This window comes from Carya illinoinensis, chromosome 10 (genome assembly GCF_018687715.1).
Source record: "Carya illinoinensis cultivar Pawnee chromosome 10, C.illinoinensisPawnee_v1, whole genome shotgun sequence".
NCBI lineage: Eukaryota > Viridiplantae > Streptophyta > Magnoliopsida > Fagales > Juglandaceae > Carya > Carya illinoinensis.
Genome location: NC_056761.1, coordinates 2,539,914 through 2,556,275, shown reverse-complemented (window position 1 = coordinate 2,556,275; position 16,362 = coordinate 2,539,914). Strand labels below are relative to the sequence as shown.

General features: G+C 37.7%; 3 protein-coding genes across 4 annotated transcripts; all 3 read left to right on the top strand.

The window, feature by feature from the left end:
* The first annotated feature begins 318 nt into the window (after positions 1 to 318).
* LOC122279252 (probable protein kinase At2g41970) lies at positions 319 to 4,022 on the top strand. Its single transcript, XM_043089732.1, has 8 exons — positions 319 to 1,033; positions 1,564 to 1,730; positions 1,885 to 2,141; positions 2,224 to 2,350; positions 2,438 to 2,711; positions 2,998 to 3,130; positions 3,241 to 3,327; positions 3,686 to 4,022. Exons 2-8 carry the CDS (start codon positions 1,643 to 1,645, stop codon positions 3,809 to 3,811), a joined length of 1,092 nt encoding a protein of 363 aa, XP_042945666.1. The 5' UTR covers positions 319 to 1,033; positions 1,564 to 1,642; the 3' UTR covers positions 3,812 to 4,022.
* A 1,823-nt stretch (positions 4,023 to 5,845) lies between these two features.
* LOC122279372 lies at positions 5,846 to 15,913 on the top strand. Of its 2 annotated transcripts, XM_043089997.1 has the most exons (8): positions 5,846 to 6,396; positions 7,188 to 7,547; positions 7,632 to 7,891; positions 9,824 to 9,965; positions 10,169 to 10,540; positions 10,673 to 10,804; positions 11,753 to 11,881; positions 11,983 to 15,913. In XM_043089997.1, the coding sequence occupies exons 1-8, from the start codon at positions 6,274 to 6,276 to the stop codon at positions 14,287 to 14,289; spliced, it is 3,825 nt and encodes a 1,274-aa protein (XP_042945931.1). In that variant the 5' UTR covers positions 5,846 to 6,273; the 3' UTR covers positions 14,290 to 15,913. The 2 variants fall into 2 exon arrangements, with proteins under 2 accessions (XP_042945931.1, XP_042945932.1); XM_043089998.1 differs by lacking the exons at positions 7,188 to 7,547; positions 7,632 to 7,891.
* Positions 14,867 to 15,913, top strand: LOC122279374 (calcium load-activated calcium channel-like). Its single transcript, XM_043090002.1, has one exon. It carries the CDS (start codon positions 14,877 to 14,879, stop codon positions 15,537 to 15,539), a length of 663 nt encoding a protein of 220 aa, XP_042945936.1. The 5' UTR covers positions 14,867 to 14,876; the 3' UTR covers positions 15,540 to 15,913.
* Positions 15,914 to 16,362: the final 449 nt, after the last annotated feature.

The following is a 16,362-nucleotide window of genomic DNA, read 5'->3' as shown; positions in this document are numbered from 1 at the left end:
AATAAAGGTCCTGTAATTTTATCGACTTTAGTGCCTATACTTATGAATCATTCAAGGATCGCCAACGGCCAAGCAATCAATAGATTCAATACTTTCTTCCTCCTTTTGAGTGTATTGTAATCTGTACGAGGCTTGGGATTTTGGCCTCAACCCATACAAACTGGTATTAGATTTACAATGAATATATTCCATGTTCTATATCTTCTCTCTGAGAAATACTTCTCATCTCCAAATAAATCTTACAAAAATAAATTTACAAACTAACATGAATTGACATAGTATTAAAATAGCTATTGTTATAAAAAAAAATATTATATATTACGTCAAGTCACTTAAATTTGTGAATTTACTTTTGTGAAATCTATTCTTAGCTGTAGCAGTTCTCGTACTATCTTAGTTCCATCCCCTATTAGAGGACAAGGAAAATTATAAAAGCGAGTTTTGGTACTTATGGAACGTAAGTTACGTGACGCGGCTTGCGATCTTTGTGGTTAATAAATTAGGAAATGCAGAAGACGTGCATTACTCTTTGAGAGACATGCAATATCAAATATTCGTTTGGTAAGATCAAATTTTGCACCATCAGACCATATCTACGGCTTTAAACTTCGTTTTTGTATGGAGTTCGGACGATGAAGTTGTGGGTCAAACGCCGAAAGTTGGACCATGCATTTTTATAGCATAATCCATGTCTAAACATGATCTGAGTTTTATGATCTGTGTAAAATGAGGCATGAAATCTCCCAGTCTGTGTTTTTTTTTGGGACGTGCATCGTGGGGGGCACTTAGACGTGTAGGGTGGGTTATTAGATTAGTTTTACCGGTTAAACACTCCAACCGAGTTTCCCGCGGAACAGAAGAACGTCTGCCTTTCCCACGAAACAGAGACACATCCGAGGAAGTTAGAGAGGAACGACTTTTTGCTTCCCCTGTTTCCAGATATCTTCCCATTATTTCACAATTTATTTTTCTCGGTCTCTGTCTGTATCGATTGTACTTTTCGTCGGCTCTTGTCGGATCTTTTGGATCCCAGGTAAGAACCTCATTATATTGTTATTTGAAAGTTCTTTCAAATGTTGTTAACATGTGAACATCTTTGAGTTTGCATAGGATACGTAAATGGGCAATGTTAACCTGATTGATCATCTGCCTTTTCCACTAACATGTCAAACTTTTATCAAATTTATCTTTTCTTTGTTGGATGAGGTGTGCTGCCTCGTTGTTATATTGAAATCTCGACAGTACTGGTGCTTTGAGATGATACAAAGTAGGAGGGAATCTTTGAAAATTAGAAAAAAGTTCAATTATTTTACAACTGATGCTAACATCACACTCGCAAGTTTTCTTTCATCCACTTTCTCTGGAACCAAACGAATATTCATTAATTTGTTTGTGCGCTTTCTATATTTTCACCTGGCTTGTTTCCATAATTTCTTTTTACCTATTTTTGGAGGTAAACGGGTGGGGTGGGCATTGAAGGTCACTTTCACTGTTGGTGTTCTTCTTTCTTTGATCTTTATGAGTCATGGTTTGATGTATGGGTTTGGATTGCTGTAATTGCAGGAGCTATTATATTCTGAGGAATTCCTCTTTCATTTGCTCTGCATGGGGTTTTGAAATCGCTGCAACCACAACTTGAAGAATGTTCTGCTGTGGAGGTACGGAGGAGGAAATCCACGGTCTCCCAGCTAACCAATATACTGCACCACCCAGAGGCGAAGATTCATATGGTGGGGATAACAATCTTCAACTCTTTCTAATACTCTATTTGGTGTTATCTTGTTACTCTTCACCTGCTCTTTAATTATGAGAACATTTTTTTTTTTTTAGAACAAGGAAATATTTCAAAAATTGTGATGGAGTGTGAATATCTCTTGATTACAGGTATCGGGAGAGGAGAGCCAAGGGGTTCCAACATAGTCAAAAGTGGAGCTCCTCAGAAAGTATTACCCATTGAAACACCAGCTATATCATTGGATGAGTTGAGTAGGTTGACCGGCAACTTCGGCGCAAAGGCTTTGATTGGAGAAGGTTCTTATGGCAGGGTATTCCATGCAAAGCTGAGTAATGGTCAGGCTGCTGCAATAAAGAAGTTGGATACCAGTTCATCACAAGAGCCAGACTCAGATTTTGCAGCTCAGGTGAGGTTCTAGGATGTCATTTTTCTGCTGAAGAAGGCAATGCGTTTGGGACTTGATTTGACTATTTTCACGGTTCATGCAGTTATCAACAGTTTCAAGGCTTAAGCACGAGCATTTTGTTGAGTTAATCGGGTATTGTCTGGAAGCAAATAATCGAATCTTGGTACATCAGTTTGCGACTAAGGGTGCTTTACATGACATATTACACGGTATTCCAAGTTATTTCACTCTTGAACTTTTTCTTTTTCTTCCCCGTTCCTTGTGGAACTCAGTTCATATTTTTTTCTCTAATGCAGGGAGGAAAGGTGTAGAAGGGGCTGCACCTGGTCCTGTTTTAAACTGGAACCAAAGAGTTAAGATTGCCTACGGGGCAGCCAAAGGCCTCGAGTTTCTGCATGAAAAGGTGCAGCCTTCTATAGTTCATCGTGATGTCAGATCTACCAATGTCCTGCTTTTTGATGACTACCTGGCGAAAATTGCCGATTTTAACTTGTCAAATCAGTCTTCTGATACGGCAGCTCGGCTGCATTCAACTAGAGTCTTGGGAACATTTGGCTACCATGCTCCAGAGTAAGCCTTACTTTTTTTGTAGTTTTAGCTTCCATTCTTCATTTTGTTCAGTCTCTTGTGGAACATGAACTATGAAGTGCCAGAGGTTGAGGTTCTGCAATTTCCTGTATGAACACAATTGAGCAGTTGATCCACAGACTGCAAATTACATTCCTTTGACGTCTTCAATTTTAGTATTATGATGTCTTCTTGGGGGTCTCTGATGAAAAACACTCTATTCTGCTCTCAAGTTATTGTTTGCTGATATGGATTTTCCTTTTTCTAAACATTATTGCTTGCCGTTCAGGTATGCAATGACAGGGCAGATAACTCAGAAAAGTGATGTTTATAGTTTTGGAGTTGTTCTTCTGGAGCTCTTAACTGGAAGAAAGCCTGTAGACCATACAATGCCCAAAGGGCAGCAGAGTCTTGTTACTTGGGTATTGTTTTCTGCTGGTTTTGTCTGAGTTGCTTTGTTTTCTGCTAAATTTGATTTCAGTTGCCTTGCCACCAATATATACACATCTGATCTGTATTCCAACAACCCCAGGCAACTCCAAGATTGAGCGAGGACAAAGTGAAGCAATGTGTTGATCCCAAGCTCAACAATGACTACCCACCAAAGGCAGTTGCTAAGGTTTCCTTCGTTATCCTTTCCCTCAACTTCATTGTTTCACACCTTGCAGATTTTGAAGCGGGCTTCACCACTTAACATTTGCTTTGTATATGATTTGGACCAAATTATGTTAATGCTATATCAACTTCCATTCCTGTCATACTCAGACTTGCATTCTTCAGTAATTGAACAATCTTTAATGGTCCATTACAGCTTTGCTAATGATATTATATATCCGTTGCTTTCATGTTTCATTCAAAGTTCAAACACAAACCCAACCCACGTGCTTGAGGCATGTTTTAATCCAGGAGCTTGAGCAGATTTGTTTATCCCAGAAAAGCTTTCTAGTTCTTACCATGTTTTCATGTAATATTTTCAGTTGGGAGCAGTAGCAGCGCTCTGTGTTCAATATGAGGCAGACTTCCGGCCAAACATGACAATCGTTGTCAAGGCTCTCCAGCCACTTCTTAACTCAAAACCAGCAGGCCCAGACTCTCATGCCTAATATAATTACCTCAGAATCAGACAAACATGTCTTCTGCATCATGTAACTTTTTCCTTGTTTCTCGGAGCCTTTTTTTATTATTATTATATATTATTCTGAAATGGATGAAGAACAGTAACAACCATATATGTTCTGTCTGACCTCCTGTGAATTTCCAATCATGGATCGTGTGGATGAGAAATGTAGTTCTATAGTCTTGAATTCCTCGAAATTTTCAAGGGAGCAAGCAGCTTTCCAGAGGCCTAAGTTTTTTGAAATTCTTTTATAGCAAAACAATTATTTATATTTTGACTTCTTTTATAATTACAAGAGTAACGTTAAATATAATCTTAAAATATACAAATTTCATATTCTTTATTTAAAAATAAAAATAAAAATATTTTAGTCATAAAAAAATTACACAAAAATAAACTCACAAGCTAATGTGGTTTAATGTAATAAAAGTAGATTTAATAGATTTCATGAAACTATGTCAATTGGTGGACTTATTTTGTATAATATTTTTGTGTAATTTCTTTAAAAAAAATATATAAATATAAAACCCACGAAAAAGAATCATTTCTCCAAATACAAAACAGTAATTAGGCAAATGTCGAGACAGAATTGAGCTCCACATTTGTGAAAATCTTCATGCTTAGGGATATCTTATTATGGTTGACTAACACCCCCACAAAAAAACAAACACTCATGTTTTTACTCTATTTCCAAGTAATCATGATTTTCACCACGAAATTTGCTATAATTTCCATAAAAATAATATATTAACTTCAGAAAATTGTCTTTTTCTACTTTTTTCGGTCGTGATTATCACATCAACTGGTCAATTTTTTTTTAAAAAAAAAAAAAGAAAAGAGAAGGAAAAAGACTATCGCACCATTAAGAAGAACATAAAACTCAAGGCAGATTAAAGATATTAAATACCAAATATGAAGTGATTTTCGACATTTAAATAGTTTGGTCCAATCCTCAGCAACCTCATCTTTCAACAGCGTGACAGCACCACAAGCTCTTCCACCTAAGGACAAATTAAAGGACAACTTTATCACCACAATGGAAAAGGCTAATTACATACATTGTATAATTCCGGATCAAGCTCAACATCTACTATTTTTATACCAAGTTTAGGACTTCATGTCACGAGGTTTGGATTTTATAATAATTGTTGATCTTTGTATAAATATTTATCTTGCCCAAAAAAAGTTGAGGGGATCTTACAAAATAAGAATTTACACTATATTCTATATTTTTGTCGATAATGAGAACTTTAGACTCGGTTTGGATACAATAAGTATTTCATTTCATCATTATAATTTTTTTAAATTCCTATATAAAATATAATAAACAATTCAAAATTTTCAAATCTCAAAATAATAACAATATTAAAAAATAATATTTTAATAATATTGTATTCAACTTTTTTTTCAACTCATTATCCAAACGGATATTCAAATGTTATTGGAAATTCTAATAAATAATTATCTAATATCTTGTGATGTCAAAAAAAAGTAATCGAGAGTGATGTTACCCATCATCCATCTTATCATCATTTGACATTTGACTATCATTTCATGACATGTTATTTAATAATTGGAGGTTATTTATTATATTTTATTTATAAGACAATAATTTAATGTTATATCAAAAAATACCTGATGATAATAATAAAAAAAATGATAAATATAAGTACGGTGCTACTTCCACCAAAAGTTTGGAATGGTGTAAATATATTTTTTTTTTCTATAAACATATTTTAAACCACTTTAAACATTTAAAAAAATAAAATTTACAAACTTATTAAAAAATATTTCCTTAAACATTAATTAAAAAATAAATAAAAATACAATTCTGTAAAAATAATCGATATATAAATTCGGTGGAAGTAGTGTTTCTCTAAATATAAAGATTATATAAATGAGTATCTAATTAGAGTCGAACATAGGATTTCGTATTTTGTTTTTGCCATTTATGGAAATAATGAGAATATCGGACCCAAATCAAATTTAACCCACACGTTAAATTGTAATGTAACCTCCCTATTAACCGAACCCTCCCTCCCAATGCCAGTCCACTCTCTCTCTCTCCCTCTCTCTCCAAATATATTCACAGAGAGCACCAAATCTCCATTTTCTCTTCGACCAAAAACCCCTACCTCCTCCTCCATCACTCTATCTAAATCTCTTCCAGTTCTCGCCAAGCCAATCCAATCCAATCCAATCCGTGGGCTCACCTCCAAGCAGCACCGTTTCGATCGGTGGACTCGTCGATTTGTAATTTACGAATTAATTCTTGTTTTTTTTTTTTTTTTTTTTATAATCAATTTGCGTATTCCGCAATCCGATTCGATTGAATTTTCGGTTAATCGATCGGATTCGATCCTTACCGGGCCGGGAACGTGGGCGGTTATCAAGGGACGGGAATGGAAGCATCGGTGAACGAATTTACACGCGCCTGAAAAAGAAAAAATGCCAGGTCTAGTTCACAGGAATGGACAATTTATTAATGGTTCAACCGCGTCGTACACGCTCTCGGCCAACGGGTTTTGGTCCAAGCATGGCGACGATGTTAGCTATAACCAGCTCCAGAAGGTACTCGATTCTTTTTTTTTTTTTTCCCTCTCTTTTTCGAAGTAATATAAAAATTGATTTAGATCATTGTTTGGTATTGGATTTTATGTGAATTTTGATGGACGGGTTAAGTTTGGATTGGATCTTTGACTGCTAATTATCTAGACAATGTGTTTTTCTGGGGTGAGATTGATGATTATTAGCTAGAGGCTTTGTTTTGATTGGATTATTCGCGTTTGGTTTATCGGGTCCATTCTAGATAGTTTAACATATGGTTTATTTATTTACAAACGTTGCACTTGATATGTTATTTGTATTTTTAGCTTTAGCTGGGAATCAAGTTTGTATTTCCAATTGATAATAACACATTGGCGCCTATCTGGTGGCAAAGAAACCTGTGGCCAGAGAATAAGATATTATATTTCTTATTATTTGGTCTGTCATTGTCAAGAATTCTTAGAATTTGGAATAGAAGTTTTTATTTGTGGTGGGATTTTACACATGTTCTCTGTTTTATCTGTTAAAAGGAAACAATAATACATAAACAGAAACATTTGCATGGAAACCAGCGATAGAAGAATTTTCTGTTTCATCTTGGAGTATGTGCCATTTTTCAAATCATTGATGAAAGGAATTTTTGGGTTTTCTTGATTTTATCAATGATTGCAGTTAAGCTAGCAAGTTTCTGGTAACAATTATAAATTGTGATCAACTATATATGGTGTTGCATGAGAATGTGGTTGTTAAGTTTGCGAGAACTTACGAGATGTTGTGGTTAGTTATTTATTAAGTGCCTTTTACTTTTGACTTAGTTCTGGAGTGAGTTGTCACCGCAAGCTCAGCAGGAGCTTCTGAGGATCGACAAGCAAACCCTCTTTGAGCAAGCTCGTAAAAATATGTACTGCTCTAGATGCAATGGGTTACTGCTTGAAGGTTTTTTGCAGATTGTCATGTATGGAAAGTCTTTGCAGCAGGAAGGATCAGTTGGGCACCTTCCCTGCAACAGACAGGGGGACTCAAAAACTCAAAATGAGAGTATTGATAACGGTTGCCAAGATGAGATTCAAGATCCATCTGTACATCCTTGGGGAGGTCTAACCACAACACGTGATGGGTCACTGACACTTATGGATTGCTATCTGTATGCAAAGTCTCTCAAGGGTCTCCAAAATGTAATTTCCAATGAAACTTATTGTTCAATTAGAATTTATAGCTATTCTTTAATGACTTAGCAGTTGACTTTTTGCTTGAACTAGGTATTTGACAGTGCACGTGCCAGGGAACGGGAACGAGAGTTGCTTTATCCCGATGCCTGTGGTGGGAGTGGTCGTGGTTGGATAAGTCAAGGAATTGCGAATTATGGCAGAGGGCATGGGACAAGGGAAACATGTGCACTGCACACTGCCAGGCTTTCTTGTGATACTTTGGTGGATTTCTGGTCAGCTCTTGGAGAAGAAACCCGGCAGTCTCTTCTAAGGATGAAGGAAGAGGATTTTATTGAGAGGCTTATGTACAGGTGTTTTACCTATATACTTATTCCTGATATGTAACATTCAGTTTATATTGTAGAAAAAATGCATGATAATTAATGGTAATAATGAGTTGCTATTATGGGAATGACAAGATGAATGTTCACATTAGAGGTGGTTATTCCTAGGAAAATTGATGCAGAGGAAAAGAAAAGCTTATTTGGAAGCGTATACGAGGTTCAATTTTCACACTAGGTTGGTTTGGAGGGTTTGAATAGTCCTAAACTGTTTTTTTTCAAGGTTTTTCTTCTGGTTCACATGCCTTTGAAGTCCATCGAGTCATTGAACATTTGATACTTCTAGCACAATCTGCAGGATGATTCAAACAAATCACCAATCTGTCATTCTGGCAACATTACAAATGATTATCTGATAGGGCATGCAGTTAGGATGTTGATTAGGGCAGGCTTCAACAGTGATTGGGAATTATGTCCTGTAAGTGACAAAGTGTTTGAAATATTGTTTGTATATCCCCTTGTAAAAGTGGAAATGCTGTTCGATCAACAAATGTTTGAAGAACCATGAATGTTGTTCAAGATAAGAAACTACACACAAGCTGCCTTAAGGGAATGCTACATGTTTGTTTGTGCGGGCAAGCAATGTTCCAATTCCATCTCTACTGAATTTTGAAGGCTCGATGAAATAAAGGCACCATCTGAAGTATTTGGGACTTTCACTCTGTTTGTTTTCAAATAGAGGAGTAAAAAAATAGAGAAGGATAGAGTAAGGAAGAGAGAAAAGGTAAGGTAATTAAGATGTCTGGTTTGACTGAAATGCTAGGGAAGGAAATCTATGGCTTTACGATTAATTACCCGTACAGTAATTCTACCATTATAGTCTTATGCAAAAAATGTATGGGCTCTTGATAAGTTGCTGAATAAAACTGGGAAATGTTGAAAAATGCTTCACACAAGCCATTTCCTCAGCAGTTACTCTGGTTGAGCTGGGGATTCAAATGGGAGGAACCTCAGAAATATTTCTTACCATTTCAATGTTGTCTTTATTTCTTAAACAGTAAAGGCAACATTACTTGTCCCTTTTACTTATCATTTTCTTTCCTCACCCAAACTGAATGAGGGGTTAAGAGCTGAATGACTTGGCACTGTTATATGCATCAGTTAGGAGACTGTACATGCCATTGTTAATTGGAAAGGCTTCAAGATCCATTGGAAAGTTTTCCTTACAGGACCGTCTCCTATCAAAGTATTACCACTATGTAATGCTTGCTGTCAAGGTTTGCCTTAGGGGATAATAGGAGGGTTCTGAAAGGCATATCATTCTTGTTTTGAAGGAGATTGTAAGCTAATTCTATACTTGCTTTCTGGATTGAATGTCCTTGGCAATATCCATGATTAAGGTTAGACATGAAAGCCTTTAGGAAAATAAAGAATCACCACTAGGAGTGTAAATTGATACTTTGAATGAGGATTTGGTGACATTGTTGATAGAAGAGGTACAAAAGGCTTTGAAGGGTGAGAGTTTGCAAGAGAGCAGAGAAAGTAAGAATTGAAGTCACACTCTTTTAACCGGAGACATGGAATCTAAATGATTAGAGTTGCTGGAGGATATTCCCTGCTATTAACTACTGTTTTATAGGATTTTTTTTTTTTTTTCCTTTCAATATTCAGTCATTCAGAACAAGTTTTTGCACTGGTGGATCTGCTTTTTCTGTAGAAAGACAGATGCCTTCGAACATCCTATGAACTATTTGCATTATTCAGAAACTAAAACTTAATTTTTGTATATTGCATGCAGTTATTTGCTTGTTTTGTCCTACGTGTTGCACATCAATTACTTGAATACCTAGCAATGTATCCAACATCCTTGCCCATTTAACGATTATTATGCTACCTATCTTTTCATTAGGATTTCTTTTAAGGTCTTTCTGTTTTCCTAAGAATATGATATGCATGTCACAGATTCGACAGCAAGAGATTTTGCAGAGATTGCAGAAGGAATGTCATTCGTGAGTTCAAGGAGCTAAAGGAGTTAAAGCGCTTGAGGAGAGAGCCCCGCTGCACTAGTTGGTTTTGTGTTGCAGATACAGCCTTTCAATACGAGGTGTTGCTTTTGCCCGTTCCTTCAAGTTTCTTTTTCTCCCCCGTTTCTGTGAATCTAATTAGGAATTCTTGTAAATCTCATTTTAATAGTTCAGAGAAAATTTTCTGATATAAATTATAATGTTTTTGATAACTTGTCACGTGTTTTGGGGCTTTCGGTGAAGACTCAATAGAGATGATGTGCTATTATAACAAACTTCTCAGGTATCTGACGACACACTTCAAGCTGACTGGCGCCAAACTTTTGCTGACACTGTGGGAACATACCATCACTTTGAGTGGGCAGTTGGAACGGGAGAGGGAAAATCTGATATTCTGGAATTTGAAAATGTTGGAATGGTTGGAAATGTCCAAGTCAGTGGCCTAGATCTTAGTGGTTTAAGTGCATGTTTTGTCACTCTGAAAGCTTGGAAGTTAGATGGCCGCTGCACTGAGCTTTCGGTGAAAGCTCATGCATTAAAAGGTCAACAATGTGTACATGGCAGGCTTGTTGTTGGGGATGGTTTTGTGACAATCACCAGAGGGGAAAGTATCAGAAGTTTTTTTGAGCATGCTGAAGAGGCCGAGGAAGAAGAGGTAGCTCTATCTCTGTAGGGCTAATTAACTCTTTACATGCATTTAGAATTTGTTACTTTTGTTCACAAATTTTTATCTCGGTAATCCCTTGAAAGATGTAGATTTTTCTTCTATGTTGTGTAATACTTTTAGGATGATGATTCCATGGACAAGGATGGAAATGAGCTTGATGGAGAATGCTCCCGTCCCCAAAAACATGCGAAGAGTCCTGAACTTGCTCGAGAGTTTCTTCTAGATGCTGCAACTGTAATTTTTAAGGAACAGGTATTTTCAGTTTGCCAACCCTTTTTTTTTCTTTCTAAATAAGAATGGTGTTAAGAAAGCAGGACTACAAACATTGACTAGTCTGGTAGTAGGCCTAAGTTTATGTTTGGTTTTTCACATAGAGCATTTAAGAGTATATTTCTTGTAGGATTTTTGCAAGTTTTTCCCCAAAATAAAAGAAGAAAGAGTTAAAAGCAAGAATATAGGGGTGGAAGAATGGAACCGGCTTGTTGTCTATCTAAAAATCCTAAGTCATTGACTTTGATTTCCATTTAGGTAAAGGTCAGGCCAATTCGCATTTTGATTACACAGGTTAGCTAATCAAAAACCCCCCCAAAAAAAAGCACCCACAACACACACACGGGATGAGTTGGGCTGAATGAAGATATCTAGATGAGCGATTACACTTGTATCCGGAGAGCAATAGGTGTAGAGTGGTTACATGGACGATAATAATAATAATAAAAAAAGACACAGAAATCTTTCATTCATTGGAAGAATTTCTTCCCAACCTTAAGAACTTGGAATCTAAGACTTTGTTGGGTTGGTTCGGTTTCTATGGTCTAGGTAATTATGCTACCTCATATACCTGAAGGCTGAATAACTGAACAATTCTCTTGTTACTGTTATGGTTGGTAAACATTAATAGTGGCTCCCCAGTACAGTTGGATTCCAGTCTGATGATTCAGTTAGCAATGCTGCATTCTATCGGGCTTGTGAGCAGCAATATTGTTGTGTGCTTGAAGTAATGGCAAAGTAGACAATAAAATTAACCCCTTTGGTTTTTTTTTTTTTTAGCAATTTTTAGCTTTTTTTTTTATTTTTTTATTTTTTTTTTATCTGGTCCATGACATTTTTTTAGCAATTTAAAGTAGAAAGGACCATAAGAGATGGTAGCATGATGCTGTAGATCTTCTCCACCTGATTCTGTGAATGCTATTGTTTCAGGTTGAAAAGGCTTTTAGAGAAGGAACAGCACGCCAAAATGCACACAGCATCTTTGTTTGCCTTGCACTGAAACTGCTGGAAGACCGTGTTCATGTTGCATGCAAAGAAATCATCACATTAGAAAAGCAGGTCTTGATATTTGTGGTATTTAGGGATAAGACTTTGGCGACAAAAGATTAGGCGAGCCATTTCTTGGGAGAAATTCGTCTCACAAATGTTTTTTCCTACAGATGAAACTTCTTGAAGAAGAAGAAAACGAGAAGCGTGAAGAAGAAGCACGCAAAGAGAGAAGAAGAACAAAAGAAAGAGAGAAAAAACTTCGAAGAAAGGAAAGGTTGAAAGAGAAAGAAAAGGATAAAGATAAAAAATGTTCGGAGTCAAATCAAACTCCTCTTCATCCTGATGTCTCAAAGGAAGAATTGCATGAGGGTCCAAATAATCTCCTCAGCTGCCGGGATTCAGTTAGTGAAGGTGATACTATTCAATTTAGGCCTGGATCTCCTGATATTCAAGATGATTTCTCAAATGGGTATATTAGTTCAAGAATACAAGATTACTCTTATGATAGTCCTGATGGGGAAATTACCTATGGGAAAGATTGGAATGATTCTTTTACGGATGAGCAATCAAGTTTTTCTCGTCAGAGACTAAAATTTCGGAAAGAAGTTCAACTGGATCCATCTTTGAAGTGGTCTGACAGACACCGATATGTAACAGCAGAATTTGGGACTGCGGTTCAGAGATCTGAGCCAAGATACCATGGTGATAATTGTGAGACTCCTTCCAGGGGCATGAATGGATCTAATAGGCAGTTAAGGATGAATGCTCCAAAGTCCAATGGTCGACATTGTGGCCCTAAGTTTTGCAGCAACAGATTGAGTGAAAGATTTGACCTCAATTCTTGCAGCTGTAACCAGAATAATGAATATAGAGCGAGGATTGATCCACATGTTTCTACAATCAGAGTAAGTCGGGATTTTAGATCTGCAAGCAAGTTAGAGTCTGCATTGGATGTGTCCAAGCAATTTTATCGTGGTAACAAGTATAATCAAATAGAATACTTGCGAGCTGGTTGTGAGAAACCCAAAAACAAAGCCATCTCAGGGAACAATCCTCCTGGCAAAGAGGTGCTTCACTCCAAGAAGGTTTGGGAACCCATGGAATCACATAAAAAGTATCCACGAAGTAACTCAGACTCCAACTTTACCTTGAGGTCATCTACTTTCAAGGTTGAAGGGGCAAAGCCTGATAATAACTTTGCCAAGTCATCTGATAGCGATAGTCATTGTGAACACAGTGAAGATTCAGCTGTTATTGATCGGGAGGATAGTAATTCAAAGGAATCAGAACTTCATGGCTTAGAAACTGATGGGCCCTCCGAGAATGAATTTAATGTGGGAGCAAAGGGCCAATGCAACTCAATTGAAGCGGCTACTGAGGATACTGGATCATGTGCAATCAGTTCTGCAGTGAATTATGATAAATCAGCATCTAATGGGACCTCAGATCCCATCATGAGTAGCACATTGAGTTCTGATAGCTTCTCATCATGCCTGAGTGAGGGTGACAGCAATACGGCCTCTTCAAACCATGGAAATCCGGAATCCTCTTTCACATCAGATTCAGAAGATTCCAGCCAGCAATCAGAAGGAAGAGAATTATGCGCCCGTAATGGCTTCTCTAAGTGTCAGGAAGTTACAGTGGAGAAAAATGAGAATTCAGATGGCGGGAAGGTCATGGGAAGCAGCACATCTGTTGGTCTTTCATTGGATGGATTGGGAAGTGTTGGTCTGGGGAAACCAGCAACGGGAGTCTTGCAAGTTTTTGATAATGGATCGTCTGCTGTTAGCATTGGTTCTCAACCTCAAGGCATGCTTCCTTCAATGCATAACCAAAACATACACTTTCCAGTGTTTCAATCTCCTTCAACGTTGGGTTTTTACCATCAAAACCCAGTTTCATGGCCAGCAGCTCATGCTAATGGATTAATGCCCTTCCCCCATTCCAACCACTATTTATATGCTAGCCCTCTTGGGTTTGGTATAAATGAAAACTCACGTTTCTGTATGCAATATGGTCCGCTGCAGCATCTAGGTGTGGCTGCCCCGGTATTTAATCACAACCCAGTCCCAGTTTATCAACCAGTTGCCAGAGCCAGTGGTGTAAATGCTGATGAGCAAACTCGGATTGCTAAGCTAGGTGCAGGACAAGAAGCTTTTAATAAAGCTAATGCAGAGAAGGCAGTTAAAGCAAGACTGCATCCAAAAGAAGCACCAGGAAATGAAGTGGGGCAAAATGATAATCCGTCCAAATTGCATACGGGTAACTCAGGGTTTTCCTTGTTCCATTTTGGTGGGCCTGTGGCTGGATGTAAACCAGACCTGATTGCTCGGAAAGAAGGGGTTATTGGGGATTTTCCTCAAGAATATCCAACCAATCATGTCGACAGTGATTGTTCTTCGAATAAGAAAGAGAGTATGATGGAAGAATACAACTTGTTTGCAGCAAGAAACGGTATAAGGTTTTCATTTTTCTAATATAGTAACGAGAAGGTGTGAATTGCTGTTGAGTATTTCAGTTCCCATCTTCTTGTTTGGAAATGGTTTGAGTACTTTGTAATTCGGTGAACAATAATCTTCAGAAATTCCAATTTTTTACTTGCAGTATCCTTAATTTTGTGTTATCCCATTTCTCTCATTATATTTCCTAATGTAGAGAAGAGGAAAAGAGAAAGGATTCAAGAGTGCATACCGTTTGAAGAGTTTTCTATATGAAGTCTTGGTTCTTTTCCCCATTAATGAAGGATTTGTTGGCATCAATCATTTTCATTTGATTCTGGTGCAAGTTGTTTGGATTATAAGGTTCATACGGATTTATGCAGGAAATGACCCAGAAAAGATACCCAGAGAGTTGCTACAAAAATCAAACCTTGAGCGCCGTAAAAACGCAACGACTTTTCCAAGTTATTCTCGCGCTATCTGCTAGAGCCTAGAAGCAGAGATGACAGAAATGAAGCCTTGAACCGGGCCTAGGCCCAATTGGATTGTGGCTTTCTTCCAGCCCACTCTTCGGATTAAATTATTAAATATTTAATATTGTCTAAAATAAATAAATAACACTCACAATGCTCCCATCGGAACTTCCGCGAGAAAACAGTACTTTCTCGTCCTTCTTTCCCCACGCTTCCCTAACACTCGCACCTACTACTCCCATGGCCACACCCCAGCTCTTCTCCTCCTTCAAATACTACGACAGCCTCACCTTGGTGGCCATTTCATTGTGCACTGCCGTAGTTTGTGAGGCCATCTCCTGGCTCCTCATCTACCGCACCAACTCTTACAAGTCCCTCCGTTCTTCCATCGACAAGGCTTCCAAGAAGCTCGAGACGATGAAGACCGAGTCCTCTGCCAAGATCGCCAAGAAATCCAAGACCAAGAAGATGGACCGCGTCGAGACCAGTCTCAAGGAGTCCAGCCGTGACCTCTCCCTCTTCAAGTTCAAGTCCGGCGCCGTCGTCGCCCTCGTCCTCTTTGTTGTCTTCGGTCTCCTCAATTCGCTCTTCGAAGGCAAGGTTGTCGCCAAATTACCCTTCGCACCCTTCAGGATCGTTATGAAGATGAGCCACAGAGGTCTAAATGGCGACGATCCCACCGATTGTTCCATGGCCTTCTTGTACTTCCTCTGCTCGATTAGCATCCGCACCAACCTGCAAAAGTTCTTAGGGTTTTCACCGCCACGTGGTGCCAGCGCCGGCCTCTTCCCCATGCCAGATCCCAAAACCAATTGATCCGGTCCAACGCTACACTTTTCTTGTTGTTTTCAAATTAGGACTTTGTCTTTTAAATGCTATAATGAGAATAATGAGAAGTAGGATCGAAAATGAATGGTGATTGAGATGTATTTTAATTGGTTGAGCTCGTGTAAAATTATTGCTGATTCAGAGGCGGGAAATGAAGCGGCTAGTGTGGTGACCTTTTGGAAGGTATATTTAGGACTTTACGCTCATTGATTGTGAAATATTTCTTAAAGTTGACATTGTATCGACCTGAAACCACTTCCATCTAACATGTCATCTTTGATTTAATATTCTGCCCGCAGCATGCGTGCTATTTTGTAGTCGTTGAGAATTTTCATGTAGATATTTTGTTGTTTGTCTGTGCACATGGATGCTGTTATCGGTGATTTCTGCACACATTATTCTTGTATTCAGGAAATGATGTTATTGAATGTGTGTATTGACTTTTGCTGCTAGATGCTTTACTTTGAAATTCTTTCCCCAAATTAGTAATGTTTAGAAGAACTTAACAAGCATTGACAATGGTGGTTGTAATGATTAATACACTGTTTGTTGGCATGCACCATGCTCTGTGAGATGTGTCTCAGGCATTTGTAAGGTTGCACAAAGAGCCATGGAATGCTAATGCAGTCGGTCTATAGGATTACTGTGAAAGCAAAGATGTGAACAAAGTAATGTTTAGGCTGCGTTTAGACGTTGAGTTGAGTTGAGATGAAAGTTAAATAAAATATTGTTAGAATATTATTTTTTAATATTATTATTATTTTGAAATTTGAAAAAGTTAAATTGTTATATTATATTTTGTGTTGAAATT

What these genes read in the sequence shown, in the direction of transcription:
- LOC122279372 (XM_043089997.1), top strand. Translation starts at nt 6,274, where the DNA reads ATGCCAGGTCTAGTTCACAGGAATGGACAATTTATTAATGGTTCAACC. An exon ending in ATACAGCCTTTCAATACGAG is followed by an intron (nt 9,966 to 10,168) that starts GTGTTGCTTTTG and finishes CAAACTTCTCAG; the next exon opens with GTATCTGACGACACACTTCA. An exon ending in CTGTAATTTTTAAGGAACAG is followed by an intron (nt 10,805 to 11,752) that starts GTATTTTCAGTT and finishes CTATTGTTTCAG; the next exon opens with GTTGAAAAGGCTTTTAGAGA.
- LOC122279374 (XM_043090002.1), top strand. Translation starts at nt 14,877, where the DNA reads ATGCTCCCATCGGAACTTCCGCGAGAAAACAGTACTTTCTCGTCCTTC.
- LOC122279252 (XM_043089732.1), top strand. Translation starts at nt 1,643, where the DNA reads ATGTTCTGCTGTGGAGGTACGGAGGAGGAAATCCACGGTCTCCCAGCT. An exon ending in ACTCAGATTTTGCAGCTCAG is followed by an intron (nt 2,142 to 2,223) that starts GTGAGGTTCTAG and finishes CGGTTCATGCAG; the next exon opens with TTATCAACAGTTTCAAGGCT. An exon ending in CACCAAAGGCAGTTGCTAAG is followed by an intron (nt 3,328 to 3,685) that starts GTTTCCTTCGTT and finishes TAATATTTTCAG; the next exon opens with TTGGGAGCAGTAGCAGCGCT.